This window comes from Osmerus mordax, chromosome 24 (genome assembly GCF_038355195.1).
Source record: "Osmerus mordax isolate fOsmMor3 chromosome 24, fOsmMor3.pri, whole genome shotgun sequence".
NCBI lineage: Eukaryota > Metazoa > Chordata > Actinopteri > Osmeriformes > Osmeridae > Osmerus > Osmerus mordax.
Genome location: NC_090073.1, coordinates 9,900,867 through 9,919,837, shown reverse-complemented (window position 1 = coordinate 9,919,837; position 18,971 = coordinate 9,900,867). Strand labels below are relative to the sequence as shown.

The window sequence follows — 18,971 nt, the reverse complement described above, 5'->3', positions numbered from 1 at the left end:
TGGGTTTGAATCCGGCCTGGGCTCTTTGCTGCATGTCTTCCCCTCTCTCTCTCCGCCTCTCTCTCGCTCTCTCTCTCTCTCCTGCTCTCTCTCTCTCCTCTCTCCTCTCTCTCTCTCTCTCCTGCTCTCTCCTCTCTCTCCTCGCTCTCTCTCTCTCTCTCTCTCTCTCTCTCTCTCTCTCTCTCTCCTCTCTCTCTCTCTCTCTCTCTCTCTCTCCTCTCTTCTCTCTCTCTCTCTCTCTCTCCTGCTCTCTCTCTCTCTCTCTCTCTCTCTCCTGCTCTCTCTCTCTCTCTCTCTCTCTCTCTCCCGCTCTCTCTCTCTCTCCTCTCTCTCTCTCTCTCTCTCTCTCTCTCTCTCTCTCTGTCTCTCTCTCTCTTTCTCTCTCTCTCTCTCTCTCTCTCGCTCTCTCTCTCTCTCTCTCTCTCTCTCTCTCTCTCTCTCTCTCTCTCTCTCTCTCTCTCCCTTGCCTCTCCTGTCACACTTCACTTAAAAACTGTCCATTAAAGTACAAAACACGCCAAAATTCTATGTAGAGCGAAAGAAAAACATTTAGTTGATACCATCTTCTGGGTCATTTCGTAAGAGGAGCATTGTGTACATAAGGAGTTGGAATCACTGACGCCAACACCATTTGTACATTCGAGATGTTTTCACACAGTCATGCAGTCACACATCCCCTACATTTCAGATCGCCTATGTGCTACCTGTCCCGGCAGCACTAACTCACCTGGGCAGAGCTGACCGCACTCAGGGGCCAGCTGCTGCTGTCTGACTCACAACAAACACCTGGCTTGTATCACCTGTTCCCTGAAGTTGACCCTGCGAAGTTACAGCCTTCAGCTCACTGAGAAACAGAAGGCTGGTCTGGACAGTGTGTCGCATTGCCGTCCCTTGTATCAGATTTTAAATGATATGACGGATATGTATTTGAGTATTTAATCCTGGTCTTTCCCATTTCAACATTTCAATCCAGAATATTATTAATGAATCCGTGAACAAACGTGGGGAACATTGAGGTATTGCAGATTTTCTTTAGCCAGACAGCTAGAGAACATCAAGTCAACTGAACATAAATATGAGATTCTTTTTCGAATGTGAAATCGAAGCGTGGGCAGAGTGTTACAATGAAGTTCATGTGCTGCAATCAGACGTACACACTCTGTGCCTGCTGTTTCATCCAAGATCACGGAAATCATTCCAAACAGGTCTTTTCATCTTGTAAATACCATAAATACATCGTTGTAAATAGTGTTGGGAACTGAAACGCTGTGGTTGATCCATGTTTGGCTTTTACCCGTGAGGAGATGTGAAGTTTCTCATCACATGGGCTTTTCTTTTGCCCTCACATGTCTAAAGCCCAGGCCTTTGTTATGATGTGTTCCTCGTCCTCACCACACACACACACACACCACACACACACACACACACTTGCACAGTCACCTAGTATAAATATGCTTAAAAACTGCCACAAAGCCTGTCCTTTTTGTTGTATTTACGTCTGTCAATCTCTTAAGCAAGTAAATACCAGTCATTCTCACCATGACCGCCCTGTGTGGAGTACAGTTGCATCTGTCAAGCTTAGTTGCTAAAGTTTACAGAGTTCAGACTGTGACCAGGAACACTACAATAATACCAGTACCAAACCAGGAGCACCATTCACCTCCTGAAAACACGGGCCACAAATATGGACCTCTTCTGTCCTCTTCTCACTCAGTATCTTTCTCTCCCTCCTGACTCCCTCTCTCTCCCCTCCCCCTTCCCTCATTCTGTCCTGCTCTGTCTCTCCCTCCCCCCTCTCTCTCTCCCATTGCCCTCACTCCCTCCCCTCTCTCTCTCTCTCCATCACCCCCCTCACTCCCACCTCTCTCTCTCTCTTCCTCACCCCCCTCACTCTCAACCCTCTCTCTCCGTAATCTCCCTCCCTCCTCCTCACCCCCCGCGCACTCTCTCTTTGTCCCTCCCTGTCACCCCCTCTTCCTCCCTCCTCTCCTGCCTCCCACTCTCCCTCCCTCCCCCTCTCTCTCTCTCTCTCTCTCTCTGTTGGGAACAATAACACACAGTGCGTGTGGTTGCCTTTAAGAAGGACCAGATGCTGGATCTGCTGCCCACTCTCTGGACACGGATGCACAGAGCCCTCCCAACCGCAAGGCTCAGTCCCAGCCCTGCTCCACGCCACAGAGCCCAGGGACGCCAGCTCCAGCCTCCACCTCTAACCTCCAGCCTTAGCTTCCAGCCTCCACCTCTAGCCTCTACCTCCATCCTCTCCATCCAGCCTCCCTCTCCAGCCTCCCCCTCCACCTCCCCTCTGACCAGGGGTGGATAGGTTCACCAGCGTGTGTGGAAAAAAGAGAAGCCGTTTAGCGTGCTGCATGTGTACGTCTTCAGATTGACCTTGAGGTTACAGTAGGGAGGGTGTGTATGTACCTCCTCGTGCTGTGTGTTTTATGAGGTGATGCTGTGTGGTCTGATTAGCAGGAGCTAGCCCTGTTGTTACTCTGACGCCCAGCAGAAAGAAGAAAACACAAGCAGACAGGTCATCTTCCATGACTAATCTCAGTGAACTGTATTAATAATGGGAGTCATAAATCATGGAAGGCGATACAACTACTGTTCAGTCTGAGGTATTCCAACACAGCCGCTCCACCCATAGATGCAAACACACACACACACACGGAGGCTGTGCGTGTGTGTGGTTAACTGAGTGGTAGGTGTGTGTGCCTCACACACACCTCCTCCCGGCCCTCTCCTAATTACCCCACAGATCTGCAGCTCTGCTATCCTGCTTCCTGTCTCTCCAGATGCGCCTCCATCTTCTCTGATGTCTATTTAATGTTCCCCGGTAAAGTGGCCATCTGTTTATGCACTCTGGCTCTTCAGGTCCCTCTCTGTCTCTCTCTTTCTTTCTCTCTCTCTCTCTCTCTTTCTCTCTCTCTCTCTCTCTCTCTCTCTCTCTCTCTCTCTTTCTCTCTCTCTCTCTCTCTCTCTCTCTCTCTCTCTCTCTCTCACAATCTATCTCTCTTTCTGTCTCAAACTGTCTTTGTCTCTTGCACTCTATCTCTCTATCTCTCTCTCTTGCACACATTCTCTCCGTCTCTCTGTCTCTGTTCATTCAGTTTCTTTCAGAAACCCCAGTCTTAATTGGTTTATATTTACGTCTCAGTTCATGATGTTTAAAACTACTGTCTGGCTCTCTCTCTCTCTCTCGTCGTCCAGTGTGTGTTCTGTTAGCCTTATCCTCCACCCTGCCTCTACTGGGTGTCACCTGCACACGCTCAAACAGGTACATCAGAGAGACACCTTCATCTCAGCATCAGCCCTGCTCTTCCTACTGCAGATGGCTCTGCTCCGCGCCACTTTCAGTGTGGACGCGTTACTGACAAGGTGGTCCATTAGACCTGAACGGTCTCCTCTCTCCTGGCCAAGCCCATCCTGCCTCGCTCCACAGCCCTGCCGCGCATCTGGCAGCCTGACTTCATTTCTGCCGCTACGAAAATATATTTGCATTGCTGTCCTCCTTTATTAGTTTATAATACGATGGAGAGATTGTTCCAGACCCAGAGGTATTTCCAGGTTGGCCCGAAGCATTGTCCGTGCTTGTGTGTTTTGGGAGGCTGGCCCGGACATTTAGTCTTACAAGCACAATAGTTTTCTGACAGATAAATGATTCCCTGACATTCCTTACGTTGCGTGTTGATCTTCTCATTTTGATAGATTAATTTGATAGATTGGACATTTCTATCGGGGCGAGGTGATAAAATGATTTTGGGCCTCCTGCCAAATTTCCATGGAACTTCTACAGATGTATAATCATGAATTAATGGTTTGATTGGTCAATGGTAATATAACGTTGGCCTCCGTTTGGAAAGTAAGACTGTAACTCTCCGAAGTTATTATCGCGAGCCGTAAATCTCTTATCATTCGTTATGAACCATAAGTTAGCGAAGGTTGAGTGTTCATGCACACAACTCTCTGTACGGCGTGTTATTCTAGAAGCCTTTTCAAAACAGAGGAAGACCCGGGATCCCTGTTGCGTAGTCGACCTCCCCCAGCGAAGATGACGTGGTCTCTGGTGCTTCAGCCATACGGAGGAAAGTAGTTTAACACCCAGTTGTGTGGCTGCGTTGTGTAGTGCCTCAGGCAGTGTGCAGAGATAAGCTCCGGACTTGACAGCCAGCCACAACACCTCAAACACACAACAACATGCTCGATTTGATTCGACCATGTAGAGCTAAAACAAGCTTGATATTTTTCTCTTATTAGCTCGGCGCAGTTATAACGGCTCAAAAAGGCTCATTTTTTAAACGCGAGATTGAGGATAAACTGTTCTAAGTTTGTAATGTTTGGTACTGTAGTTAAAAACCGTTTACTGCGCTAACTGTTGGCCCTCTGCACAGACTACATCTTCCAATCCTGCTCCGCTCTCCTGCGAGACTATCATGACAATGTTGACATAACGTTGGAAAATTGCAGTCTGTAGATAACAACGGCGGTAACTGCCGTTACCATCGCGAGTGGAAGGACGCGCGTTCGTTTCTACGGCGACGGTTGCGGTAGTTGTTTCCACCAGGCCCCAGGTCCTCACGCTGAGCAGTCTGTGTGGCAGGGTGTGGGGCCGTCCAGCTGCAAGGCCCTGCTCTCCACCGAGACCATTAATATTAAAATTACTTACTAGTTATGTTTACAGTGATATATTGGGGGGGGGGGGGGGTCACCGTATTTTCATCCATCTGGAATGTTCCTCTCAGCGGAGTCGCCCACCTCAGACAGGCCTGCTGAAAATGTGTCCTGAATGTCCTGTCACTCTACATCAGCTCTCTAGACAATGTCTCAAACACTTTCCATCTGCTGTTTCATGTTCAGTGTTAAAATATCTCACATCTGTCCTATTTTACTACCAAAAAGCAAGTGGTTTACCATGGCATAAAAGTGGTCTACCAGCAAAAATGTTAATTGTTGTATGGCATTTCGGTATAAATAGGTACTGAAAACGCTGTCAGACCTAATTTGCAAAAAAGAGGAAGTCTGCATGGGTTCATGTGCGCAAGTCTTACACAATATAATTCACTTGCATATATAGAAAAAGACCCCTGTGAGCTTTGAGGCATAGACCTCAATTTGGTTTCCATAATTGGAGCGCTGCCGTCGTCTAATCTGGACCTATGTGACTCAGCGAGTGGGGAATTTCTATTTAACTCAGACTGTAGCATGCAGGCTTCTGGTTCTGTCCTACCTTGTGATTTGAAGCCCCATTGTCCCTCCAGCTGTTCTTGTCCCTCCAGCTGTACTTGTCCCTCCAGCTGTCCTTGTCCCTCCAGCTGTCCTTGTCCCTCCAGCTGTCCTTGTCCCTCCAGCTGTCCTTGTCCCTCCAGCTGTCCTTGTCTCCAGCTGTCCTTGTCTCCAGCTGTCCTTGTCCCTCCAGCCGTCATTGTCCCTCCAGTTGTCCTTGTCCTTGCAGCTGTCCTTGTCCCTCCAGCTGTCCTTGTCTCCAGCTGTCCTTGTCCCTCAAGCCATCCTTGTCTCCAGCTGGGTGTGTCCAGTCTTCTGCGTTGACGGTTCAGGCTGCTCTCTCTAAACCTCTGGTGTCCTGGTCTCTGTGTCCTGGTCTCCTGGTCTCCTGGTTTCCTGGTCCTAGCAGCAGCCCGTGCTGATAAACACGGCCCATGTCCTGGTCTCCTGGTCCTAGCAGCAGCCCGTGGTGATAAACACGGCCCATGTCCTGGTCTCCTGGTCCTAGCAGCAGCCGTGGTGATGTTAAGATGCGGTGTGGGTCCTCCAGAGAGCCTTGCTGAGATGAAGTCTCCGTCAAGCTGATTTACCGTCCCTGGCTGTTGAACCAGGGACCAGTCCAAGGAAGCCTGCGTTGCTAGGAGACCAGCAGCAAATGCACATGCCCTTTTTCTTTTCTCGTCAAATAACACATTTTAAATTTGATATCAGAAAGTTCCTTCTGAGATGAAGGGGCTGTGTTTGTTGGAAGGGCTGCATAGGTAGAGGAGGGGGGTGGGCGATTAAGTAGCAGCCACATGTTTACTTGTCATTTGTAGCTTTATAAAATGTGTTTGTTGTCAGAAGATACTCATATGAGCAAAATGAAAATGCGTAGAAAGTCTTTATAATGCACCAGAGATTGCTACTGAAACAAATCTCACTAAACACTGGTCCGGAGCCAGACCCCTGCCAAACGAGGACAATATTTCAAAGTTCACTGTGGCCTAAAATGTGAATGTAAGCATTCTGTGATTTATTTTTTATGGTCCAGGTCATTAACGGTTTACATCTGTTGTTTATCATGTATTGGACGCTGTAAAGCGAGGCAGCAAGTGATATACAGCATGCAGCGCTCTGGCCTGGTTCCAGTAGTGTTATTATGATCACGCATGCTATGTGCTGTTTCTCCTGTCCTGCTCCCCCTCCCAGTCCTGTATACTGTGTCTCTCTCTAGATTTTTACACACAACCTCCTCCCTCGAGGTCCAACTTTTTTCTTGGACCACAAACCGTTGCTGGGGAATAATGGAGGCCCTGCTAGAGCAACCTTCACCGCCTCGAAGTGTGATATTTGGAGTTGTGTTTCTGCTAGGCAGCTGGTCCTCGTGGTGCTGGAGCGGGAGATGAGAACCTCTAAAGAGGGCCAGTGTGTCACTGGGACGGACAGACTCTCTCCTCCACCCCTCTCTCCCCCTCCACCCCTCTCTCCCTCTCCACCCCTCTCTCTCCTCCACCCCTCTCTCCCCCGCCACCCCTCTCCCCCTCCACCCCTCTCTCCTCCACCCTCTCTCCTCCTCCACCCCTCTCTCCCCCTCCATCCCTCTCTCCTCCACCCCTCTCCCCCTCCACCCCTCTCTCCTCCTCCAGCCCTCTCTCTCCCTCCACCACATCCCCTCCCTCCACCCCTCCGATCCGATGTAAGGCTTACTGTATATGACTCATTCTGCTCTGCGGAGCTGTTACGATCCTACAGTTACACTGGCCGATCTCTGCGCCGCAATGCGCGCTCTCAATCATGTGTTCTTAAGCCACGTTTTTACTGCTTGGTTTTGCAGGTGTGTCTGATTTATCAAGGTGAGAAGTTGCTGACAGGATGTTTTGGGAGTTTAACTGGCAGATTCATGCAGAAAACGTGTCTGTGTAACAACACAGCACTGTTGTTTCATTTTGGTTTTAGTCGTTAGGTGAGTTGATTTTGAATCTCAGTCTTGTCTGGTAAGAGTTATATTCCGAGTGAAGTGTCTCACCAGGTTCACCAGCAGGTCCTGTTCACTCTTCCTACTCTTTCTCTTCACTTTCTTGTTCTTAAGAGGTTCCTGAAGGTTGGACTGGCAGACGTGTCAGAGTGACTGGGAGTGTAGCTGTTACAGAGTCCTGTAACGAGGTGGTCTGAGCCCCTTATCGACAAACAAGCGTTTGGACTACCGAAGATTCTTCAGCTCCTTTTAGGATTTCCCAAAAATCGTAAATGTTTGTATTTATTTTGCCCCCAGTGCCAAATTTCCTAACTGCTTAAGGGGTGCTATTTTCTCAAAGAAAGTAACCCACGCTGCTGCCCCTGCACACGCTGCTGCCCCTGCACACGCTGCTGCCCCCCACACGCTGCTGCCCCCCCACACGCTGCTGCCCCTGCACACGCTGCTGCCCCCCACACGCTGCTGCCCCCCACACGCTGCTGCCCCCGCACACGCTGCTGCCCCCCCACACGCTGCTGCCCCCCACACGCTGCTGCCCCCGCACACGCTGCTGCCCCCCCACACGCTGCTGCCCCCCCCCACGCTGCTGCCCCCCACACGCTGCTGCCCCCGCACACGCTGCTGCCCCCGCACACGCTGCTGCCCCCCACACGCTGCTGCCCCCGCACACGCTGCTGCCCCCGCACACGCTGCTGCCCCCCCACACGCTGCTGCCCCCCACACGCTGCTGCCCCCCCACACGCTGCTGCCCCCCACACGGCCCCGGACCCCGCACATGGCCCCTGCTCCCCACATGGTTGCTGCTGTTTGAACTTGTGTAAACAACAGAAAAGTGGTAGAGGAAAGAAGGATTCTATCGGATGCCATAAATTAATCCACCATTTATTTTGGAACCCTAACCCTTTATATGGTTTCAGTGCCTTATTATCTTCAGCTTCACCTTAATGCCTGGCCTTGGAGAAATCCAACACACCACCTCAGGTCAAATTGAAAACAGACTTGACATTCTTCTCTCCCTCCAAAAGATAAATCACATCATGGGTTGGTTGCTTGTATTTATGATTTTTTTCCGGGGGGGGGGAGGGGAACAAGATTTGTTTTATAACCAGCTGTTAAACGTTGATATCATAATGGGACTGCGTGTAGTAGTACTTTATAATCAGATTTTTTTTTCTTCTCTGTTTCCAATATGCTGAGTTGTGACCTCTGTAAAGCGCCGGTGTCACACGCAGGGTAGAATGAACAGGTTGTTTTAAAAGCTCCGGTAGAGCAAGTCAATAATGAAAACCGTCCCGCACAGATACTGTGTCAAGCAGCACAGCTTGGACTCCCACACTGGCTGCATGACTCGCAGATATTTTGCCATGTCAACTTCTCTCTCTCACGCGACACTGTACAAGTATGTTTTATAACATTGTTGGTTTTTTTTGTTGTTTTTTTAAGGTGAGTTTCAATTCTGTCATCTTATAATGACTTTCTGCATTCCCTTCACACAGCTTCTATAACTGGGACACACAAGTGTCCACCTCCAACCCAAGTGCCAACTACCAGGTGATCGCAGAGAACTCCTCAGGCCTGCTCTTCAAGAACAAGAGAGACCGAAAGATCCTCAACGTCGATCCAAAGGTAGGTACTCGTCTTAGAGACTGGAAGCTGTTCTCCATGGTAACCTTTGGGTTGTTGTGTTTCCCATACCCATGGCGACCAACAGCTGACTAGCTGGTTCTCCCGCCGACAACCATCAAACTTTGCTGTTTCCTTACCACCTGGATGAGAAGGTGGGGGTCTAGGTAGGTGCTCTGTGTACCCAGACAGCCTGACAGGGGGGCTATAGGAGCCACCCCAGCCAGAAACAGCTTCATTACCAGCTACAGTCTGACCACACTGGTTCCTAGAGCAGAACAGTTGGGAAAGCGAGCAGGGATCTTTGGTGACGGCCTTTCCCGCCGAGAGCCAAAATGGCAGCCGTGTCCGTGTCCCGGCTGCGGTGGAGCACCACCCCGGCCAGCCTGCCTAGAGCCAAAATGGCAGCCGTGTCCGTGTCCTAGCTGCGGTGGAGCACCACCCCGGCCAGCCTGCCTATTAAAAACACAGGAGGAGGCACAGGAAACCAGACACAGCAAACCACCCGCATGCCCAGCTGGGCCTGGCACCGACCAGCACAGCTCAGCCCCCGAAACCCAACATGAGCCGCTGTCTGTCCCTGTAGATGTGTTCTCTCCAGGGAAACTTCCACAGTCAGGTTACACCTCAGAGAGAGAAGTCGTTCTGGGTGGCTTGTTTGTTTAGTCTCTTTAATCGTGCTATGACCCACGAGTCTGCCCTGGTCTTGTCGTGGTCGATCCATTGACATGATCCAGGATCCAGTCTGTGGCTCATACGATCCTGAAATAAACTTTTGGCCCAAAACAGAACTCAGATACAGTAATTACATGTTTGGTTTTAATAATTACGTGTTCACATGCTTTTGGGGCCTTTGAACCTTTTTTATTAAATCTGTGCGACTATGCTGCAATTTTTTATTTGTCCCCTCTTGTTCTTTTGAACCGGCAAAATGAGGCTGCATTACTGAAGCCACCCACAAGTGTTTTCAAGGTAAAAGTGTCAGTTGAACTTAATGGGTGGCTATGTACCCACTCCTCCCCACGCTTATGACACTCTTGGTCTTTAATAAAAGGCCTAAGCTGCTCTGGGCATGGTTTCATCTCAGAGGAGGTTCTTATGAAGTCATTCATGCAAAGTCACGACCATATATGTATTCCTTGTATTGATTTGAGATAGCAATGCAGTGATAATGCTGCTTAAACGTCTTATGGGATGTCGATAAGGCATTTACGACCTTTCCTTTTAGATTGAGAGATTGGGGGACAAAACTCTCCCTACATCTTGACCTGCCCTGCTGTAGTTAGTCATGAACACGTCTGTGTGTCCCTGTGTCCCCCCAGGTGTCTCCTGGGGACAACTCCACCCGGATCCCTCTCCAGTCAGACCTGTACACTCAGGTGGTCATCTACGACCACACCACCAGGAGGAAGGCCTAGGGCTCTGCCGTGGAACGCTGCAGTCAAACACGGATTGAAAAGCACCACAAGCCTCTAATTTCATCTACATAAAAGTTGTTTTAGTGCCCTGTTAGTGGACGTGTCGTTCCTCGTATCAAGCTTACCATCTGGGTGTGGGAAGGGTTGCAGTGATCGGGCTTTGATAGGCTAGGATAGGCACATTGCTAAACACAATTGATATAATTTTGCACCCTAACCCAAGTTGTGTGTTTGATGTGTGTGGATGTAGTGTTCCAACTGCTCACATACTCCTCCCCCCCCCCCCCCCACACACACACACACACACACACCCACACACACACTCCACCCCTGTGTTTGTCCCTTAACTGTTAGTATCCCTGCAGGGCAGGCAAGCCCGTTCTGTTTGTGGTCCCCAGAGCGCTGGGCTGGCTGGGCTGGGCTGGCTGGGCTGGGCTGGCTGGGCTGGCTGGGCTGGCTGGGCTGGCTGGGCTGGGCTGGCTGGGCTGGCTGGGCTGGGCTGGCTGGGCTGGCTGGGCTGGCTGGGCTGGGCTGGGCTGGCTGGCTGGGCTGGGCTGGCTGGGCTGGCTGGGCTGGCTGGGCTGGCTGGGCTGGGAGTCTGCCGGGGTTTCCGGGCCGCTTCACCCCGCCTGCTCCCCTGTTTGTCTAAACAAACTAAAGACGTAAGAACTGTGGACGAGGGCAGCTTGTATGTCCTCGTCCAGGCAGGACGCCAGGAATCCTGCCAGTCTTCACAGAAGGGAAAACGTACTTAAAGCATTCCTCATGTTCCCAGATAGCAGTCAGACATGAGAAACATCAAAGCACTCTATCATTTACATATCACTCATTCAATGACTATTATTTCAGTGGAGAGAAAGGGCATTTACAACTAACTGTCTCTGTGGTGGTGGAGTGGTCGGGAGGTTTCGTTGGCACCCTCTCTCTCTCTCTCTCTCTCTCTCTCTCTCTCTCTCTCTCTCCCTCTCGATGTGTTTTCAATTTGTTGTTTCCACTGCTTTGATTGTAGATGCACAAATAAATTACTCAAGGGCATGTCGAGAAGTGGGTGATATGTTTCATTACCGAAAGACAACAGCATTGTATGCATCATTAAATATCCCGTACATTTTGTTTTGTTCTGTGGAAAAGCCATCGTGGTTTTGGACATTTATTTCACGCTGATTGGGTTTGAAATCTTATCTGGATTGGTGGGCACTAAACTGGCAGAGGGTTTGCATAGGTGATTCCTGTTTGGCCTTATTTGGTTTTGAGGCTTTCCACAGCCTGGTGCAGCTCAGGACTTTGACATCATAACCAATCAGTGCCCCGGCCCCTAACCATCCAGTCCCTGTTTTTCATTTAATCACAAGGAAGACCTCAAACGCTGGGTGGCGAATGAGCGCTTCACCCACATTTAGAGCTGTTTAGCTTTACAGGCCACAGCCATTCATGTGGTGTAATGGCAGTGATGAAACTGCCCACTTTGCTCTCAGAGAGCGGCACTACTCACCCTGACACATACCAATCAAAACAGCAGATGTGCTCATGAAAAAGACTTGAGGGAGGGCTTACAAACCAGCAAGTGTGTATGCCTCCGGAAATGCACTTTTAAAAGTCATTTTACCTCACCAGAAGTCCAAAAACAGCTCACCGGAATTCTGTCAGATTGTGTGCCTGTGAATAGTCAGGATTTCACAATAAAGTTTAAATTAAATACTCGTAATGAAATGGCTGTTTACCTTCCATTTCTTTTATTGGACACTTAAGCTGTTGGGTTTCAATCCAACAACTGTTTTATGAGGCATGACTGTTTCCTTATACAACATCAGGTAAAAAGGTGAACTCCGGTCAGAGAAAGGTCTTCTGGCAGAGACAAATATAATCCTCTTCTCTTTTCACACCAGCCAGTTTAGCCTTTTTGGCTGTGGTCAATAGATAGTTTATATTATACATCTCTGGACATTATACATATCTAAACATATGGGATGCATTCTATGGCTTCACAGTTAGTTGCTACATTGGTGTATTCAAATAGAGATTATGTAATACATTTAAACCGTTGGTTATCTGTGGGGGGAAAGTTGTGGTACTCGGGTATTGCAACACACGTGCAAATCTCACATACTGTTACACTCAAGCATATTTGAACTCTAAATCAGTTTCTGCATGCGTTGACTGGCGTGGAGGATGTGCTATGCTAATATCATTGACATCAGATGTTCATGGGCGGGGTAACCCAATAATTTCCTCCCGAATGCCCCTGAAAAAGACGAGAGTGACGGAGGTGTTTAAAGCCCTCGCATGAGTCTGGTGCGAGGGACGCCGCGCGGCGTCCGGATCAGAGTGTGTGACGTACAGGATGTGTGTGCTTAACGCTATTGAACTCCGCGAAATAAGAGAGAGCCTTTAATACCTACAATAAGCCGCTTCATTCAACAACGCGGTACAGACACACAGTTTTGCCGTCAGTAAAAATCAAGGGATGTTTTGAGGACTGGTTGGGGGTGTTACGTTAAAATAGGTCTACTAACTTTTTCAACTGCCAAGTCACTAAAACGTAATCAGAATATATTTGTCGACATCAAACTGTCATGCTGGTGTATACTTGCGTGAGCCAACTATAATAGTAGTCTTATCCTCGTCTTATTGGGCGTGTTACATGTTGTACACATTAAGTGTACAACATGTAATCGCCTACATTCTAACGTTTATCTGAATCCTCCGTCTCTCTCACTCCCCCTCTCTCTCTCTCTCTCTCTCTCTCTCTGTCTCTCTCTCTATCACTCACTGCTGGCGGTGTTTCCGTATGAGAGGAATACCCAGCTGGTCCCAAAAGCCCTATATATATTACCAAGCACAACATGCTTCACCTTCAATGAAAGCTGAGAAGGGGAACGATTGGCTGTAGATCCTAAGATCAGCCCAGATCTTAGATACAAAACCAAGAGCTGCCCTCGTGAATTACTACTTAAGACTAACCAACTGTGAGGTAGGACTATTCAGCAAACGGAGTGAATAGCATATAACGATTTGATAAAGTAGCCTACGATTTGGTCAGTCCTATCTTAAAACTGAGGTGTCAGGGAGAATCTGGAGAAGCGCTATTCACCTTTTCCTTGACCGATTATATTATTTTTTAACTGGACTCGCCAGGTGATGCTATTCGTTTTAAAATATAGGACCACTTCGTACACGCGCACGAAGGGACAACTTTTTACCAGCAAGTTCGTTTGAAAGTCCCCGCTCACGGCGAATCATGGCTCTCTATTCTCCAGCGTTTGTGTTGTTTGTTGGATGGAGCTATCTATGCGGTGGATATTGCGCGATGTTGAAAGATCATTTCGCTGGTTTGAAAAGAAAAGTGGAATTCGGACATTCTGTGGCGATCCAGGGGAAAGACCACTCAATGAAAGACAACCACGACCTGATTTTACAGGATACAATGACGGAACATATGCAGATGCTTTACACGAAATACAACCAAGCAGGATTTCCTTTCAAGGATGGAAATACAGTCCGAAGTTTTAAAGCGCACTGGGGTATGTCTCCAAACGCAGCGTATATTACGCATGTTGTCCGCACATTGTCTGCAATGTTTAGTTTGATAGTATTCCTATTCATACGACTTAATGTGATTATACATTATAATTGTATGATATGGGAAGTCCCGAGCACATACATCTTTTGAACATCTGTTAATGTTTATATGGGGGTGAATTTTAATACACCTGTTGATCCAAGCACAGGAACGCAAGCAAACTGTCTAGGTTCATAGTAGGTTACTTAAATAGTTCTTGATGTGTTTTATATTTGGTTAACATACGTCCACTGGTAGTGTGAATATGTACATTGGACAATTATTTTGTGTGGGATGTAAGCCATATGTTACTCCACAGTCAGATAGACAGATGGTTAAATGCTGTTTAAGGAGGTTGAGATAGTGACTGATTCCACGTCGTCTTGGGGGTTCTACTTTTGACTTGGACTTTTCACTGAAACGACAGCGACCGTTTAAGAAATGGAAGCCCAGGGTTTGGGAATACTGCCTCCTATAGCCAGATTGGTAATGCACGTGACGGGAGTCCAACAGTTTTTCATGAATCTTTAATATAAGAATCCTTTTGCATCTGATTTCCTCTAACAGTGTTTTGTTCGTTATGTACCCAGGTACCATCAACAGTAATCAGCTGCAGATCTTCAATCTAACTTCTCTCACAAAGTCGGAAGACGTGCTGTCGGCCACTCTCCACTATTACATTGGAGACTTGGCGAATACCACCCACGGCTGCAACAGGCCGAAGTCTTGCGTGCGCCACGGAGCCAGGAGGAACGGACATGTCCAAATGGGCATCTGGAGTTTTGCCTCTGTGGATAACCATACCAGAACTCTGGGGCACTGTCTCATCAACGTGTCTACGATGTACCGGGACTTCATATCCTGGCAGTGGAAAGACATAACGCGGGTGGTGAACCAGGCCAAACACCACGACGAACTGCTTATCGGAATTGACGTCTCCTCTCAAGGGCCCAGAGCCTGGAAGAGGCTTCTATCCGACCGCTCGCCGTACATCCTGGTTTATGCCAACGATTCAGCTATATCGGAACCCGAGAGCGTCGTTTCAACATTACAGAGGCATCATAGCATAGGAGGAGAGGGGTCATTAGCATCGGGCTTCCACAGACTGGGGCTGCACGCGCGCAATAACAACACTGAGCCAAAGCCTGGTCACCGGAGAAGGCGATCCGTTAACGTACTACTCCCTTTACAAAACAACGAACTACCGGGACCCGAATACCCTTACGAGACTACTGGCTGGGACGAAGCCAGCCCTTACGAACCACTAGAAGACAAACAAGCAAGGCGGCCTCGGAAAAAGACGCGCAAGAACCAGCGGCATAAGATGCCTCTTTTGCAGTTTGACGAGCAGACGATTAAAAAGGCGCGAAAGAAGCAGTGGAACGAGCCCCGGAACTGCGCGCGGCGGTACCTGAAGGTGGACTTCGCCGACATCGGCTGGAGTGAATGGATTATCTCCCCAAAGTCTTTTGACGCCTACTACTGCTCAGGCTCGTGTCAGTTCCCCATGCCCAAGGTGCGTATGGACAGACAACCCTGTCTTCTTACAGCCTAGTCCATTTGGGTTTAAGATCAATGTTTTTACCTGGCCTGGCCCGGCCCATGCCAAACCATAGGCTGCCATTCCAGATTTGGGCCTAATCACCACATTAAAAAGTTGCACATTTCCAATTAGGGTAGGTAGGTCTACAGTTTGAACACAAACGGGTTAATTAAGTCTGTTTGATGACAGACCAATTTGGAACTGTTTTGATATGGAAAGCGTTTGGCTTCGTGGCTGGTCCGTCCGGTTGAGCTGACCTTTAATCGCTGTTCAGATGATCTTTAGCACCATCTTGTGGTTCGTTTTCTAGGTACTATGGTTCACACTTTGACCCCCCCAAACAAACTGAGTAGGTTTAGAATGCCTTAAACTGCAGCATTAGTTCTTAAAGTTGTTTTTTAGATTTGAATATGATATAAATTATATTAGTGACACAGAAAGACGAAACAGTAGGCCTACATAAAACAATGAAAGACAGTTCTTGGTTTAACTAATAACTGAAACCAAAATATGCATCAAAGCTCAATTATGGAAAATGTTCTGACTGCAAAAACAAACAACAATTCATTCAACCTGAGCTCTGTAGCGTAAAACAAAATGCCAGCTGATAGTTCAAACAGGGATGAATTCAGGTGAGACCGAGCTGGACGTGGTTAAAACAGATTATTCACTGGCTGGGAGTTCCCAGCCTTTGTAGTCAACTCAATTAGACAGAAGATTTAAGGCCCTGGGCCGCCCTGAGGGCTTCCCCTCCCTCGGTCACGCTGGCCTGTGATGTTTCTCCTCTCTGTGAAGTCCCCGCCTCAGAAGGATGGTAATAGCAGGTATTAAGGGTCTCTCCTCCCAGAGGCCTGGGTATCAGGAGAGCCCCTGTCAAGGTGCAGCCGTAGTGAGGGCCAGCTGGAAGAGTGTGACTTCACACACAGGTGTTGACCTGCTGGAGTCACCTCCTGCACCAGCCGCACAACACACACACAGAAGGCTGTTTCATGGAGAGCTAGATCTAGCAGAACTGGCCTGTGTATAACACACTTTGAAGCTTGTGGACCTACTTTTTCTTAAAAAACTAACAAAAAAAACGATTTCTCTGAGGGTTTAGATGTTGTATATAGTTAGAGGTCAACCATATAGTTTATTTTATATCACAACCTCATTTATTAATAGAAATCAATAGAAACACAAACATATAAGAGACCTTAACCCCCCCCCTCCTCTCTCCTCCTCCTCCAGTCCCTGAAGCCCTCCAACCACGCCACCATCCAGAGCATCGTGCGGGCGGTGGGGGTGGTCCCAGGCATCCCGGAGCCCTGCTGTGTCCCAGAGAAGATGTCCTCCCTCAGCATCCTGTTCTTCGACGAGGATAAGAATGTGGTGCTCAAGGTGTACCCCAACATGACTGTGGACTCCTGCGCTTGCAGATAATGCTTTTGTACCGCTCGGGTTCGTACACAAACACACACACAATCTCACCTCGTGGGCTCACACTTTCTTCATCCATGTACACAATAGTCTCAAAGTGCCCGCGCTTCACACAATACACATCGCTTCCTGCTCCACAGCCCCCCCCCCCCCCCCCCCACCCCAGGATCTCCCTTTTTGCACTGGAAAAGAACTTGCCTCCTGCTATTAGAAATGAAGATGACAAACTGTATGCAGGTAGAACTGTCTCCCCCTGTGGTCTCTCCCTAAATAGGAACAGCACCATTTTTTATTCCCGACTTTTCTACCACATCATTGCAACTTTTTGGTGGTCTTTATTCCTGGAGGGGTCCTGGGTCAAATCCACCATGATTATTACACAGTCAGAAAACAAAGCTTATTGTCTGATCAACCTGGAGCTGTTTGAGAAATCACTTTTGTATAAGAGAGAGACTTTGCTGAAATGGAGACTTGAGGGACTCAGAAATGCCCTCCTAGTACTGTACATCCCTTTTCCGTGAAGGGAGAATATTCAAGGCCTGAGCTAGATTTTTTTAAATGTTATTTTATGCCATCTGTCCGTCACAACATCAGAGTCTTTATTACCAAAATGTCAGTCTCCTGTCCACTTGCATGGTTTTGTTACAATGTTGTGTTTTATGTTCGTACTTTGTTACTCACTATATACATGAAAATCATTGCATAACTGTTGCCTTGGCTGCTATAGAGAGATATATTTGATTCCAAAGCCAGAATTGTGGTGTAGACTGTAGAGTGTAAACACTTCTTTTCTATTAAGATGATTGCTCAATTGTACATATTAATACACCGTCGGAGGATCATTTATTATGCCAGAAAAGTAAGCTACTTTTCGTATAATGCCTTGGTAAGAAATGTTTTAGAAGGTAGATTTTAGGAGAAAAGCTTGCTCAATAGTTTACTCAATATACTTCCAATTCACAAGACCTACTCAGTGAAAATGATCTGGTCTAGATAACTAAAGGTAATCAAGTCTGCATCCAGATACTTCATTAGATGTTTAGAATTTATAATATCTTTACATCATCTGTTTTATAAATGCTCCTATAGTATGCCTTATCATAATGTTAATACAGTTACAATACAATACAGATTCATTTTCAATTATAACTGACTTGACATGATACAAGTTTAAAATAATTCTCTCAACCTTGCAGTATCTTTCAAAGTAAAATTCTTCCATCAGATTCCAGGGTAGAACATTTCAAATCCATGCATGATTACATCTCAATGAGCTTTTCATAATTGAGTGCAAAATGTTGCTAAGTGGGTGTAAGGTATTGTAAAATTCTACCAAAAATGACAGATTTAAGACAAAAAACAGCCAGTGCATCACTTTGGATGGAGTAAGTGAAGTCTGTTAACCAAATATTTATTTAGAAGAAAACTTAGAGGTTAACATGTTAGATTTTTTTTATAGATTTGTACATTGTTTTTGTATATAACGCACTATATGTTGATGATATTGTAATGCTGTCTCTTGAAGATGCAGTAGAAGTGCCTTGAAAATCAATTCAACTTGTGATAAAGTTCAAAACTGTTTTTAAAGGCCTTAATCATAGACAATTCATGAAACAGAAAATTACTGAATGGATAGCAGACCATGTCACATCACAGAGCTAACAAATTATCATACATTTACTTTTTTAAACTGGATATATTTTGATAAATAAGTACATATAAAAGAGTTTTCGGTTAAGAGCATATTCTTTTTATAATCATGGTTGTTTATGAAAATAATCCCAATAGTATTGCAGATTATCCTCTATTTTGATATTTTAGATCATACATTTGTCAATGGCAATTACATACAATATATATAGTTTTTGTCTATATGCAACTATTTTGTAATGCTTTTTTGATAGATCTTTCAATGTTGCTTTCTCATCTAGTGCAAGTGCAGTTATAGTGGTGTGCATGTGCTCGCTCAAAGGCATCCACACAATCAAGGAAACCAATTGAATCTTGAAATCATTGAGACAAGTCTTATGACTACAAAAATGCAACATCAGTGGTGTCTTTACTGAATTGGTGGTTTAATCCAGGAAGGAATCTGTCTCTAGGAAATTGCCTCATATTTGAAACCTTCTCACAGAGCTCTCACTTGTAATATAAAGTTTCCTCTACTACACTGTACAATCTTATTTTGTAAATGTAATGCTCTAGGTAAAGGATATGCTTGTACAA

General features: G+C 47.0%; 2 protein-coding genes across 2 annotated transcripts in view; both read left to right on the top strand.

Moving 5' to 3' along the window:
- Positions 1-10,301, top strand: part of cfap299 (cilia and flagella associated protein 299) — a 55,518-nt gene extending 45,217 nt beyond the window's left edge. Inside the window, exons 5-6 of the mRNA XM_067228297.1 lie at positions 8,680-8,809; positions 10,129-10,301. Of these exons, the coding sequence (XP_067084398.1) occupies positions 8,680-8,809; positions 10,129-10,224 (226 nt within the window). The 3' untranslated portion in view covers positions 10,225-10,301. The remainder of the gene's footprint in view (positions 1-8,679; positions 8,810-10,128) is intronic.
- Positions 10,302-13,191: 2,890 nt separating this feature from the next.
- Positions 13,192-18,335, top strand: bmp3 (bone morphogenetic protein 3). Its single transcript, XM_067227866.1, has 3 exons — positions 13,192-13,745; positions 14,374-15,299; positions 16,557-18,335. Exons 1-3 carry the CDS (start codon positions 13,463-13,465, stop codon positions 16,746-16,748), a joined length of 1,401 nt encoding a protein of 466 aa, XP_067083967.1. The 5' UTR covers positions 13,192-13,462; the 3' UTR covers positions 16,749-18,335.
- The last annotated feature ends 636 nt before the right edge of the window (positions 18,336-18,971 follow it).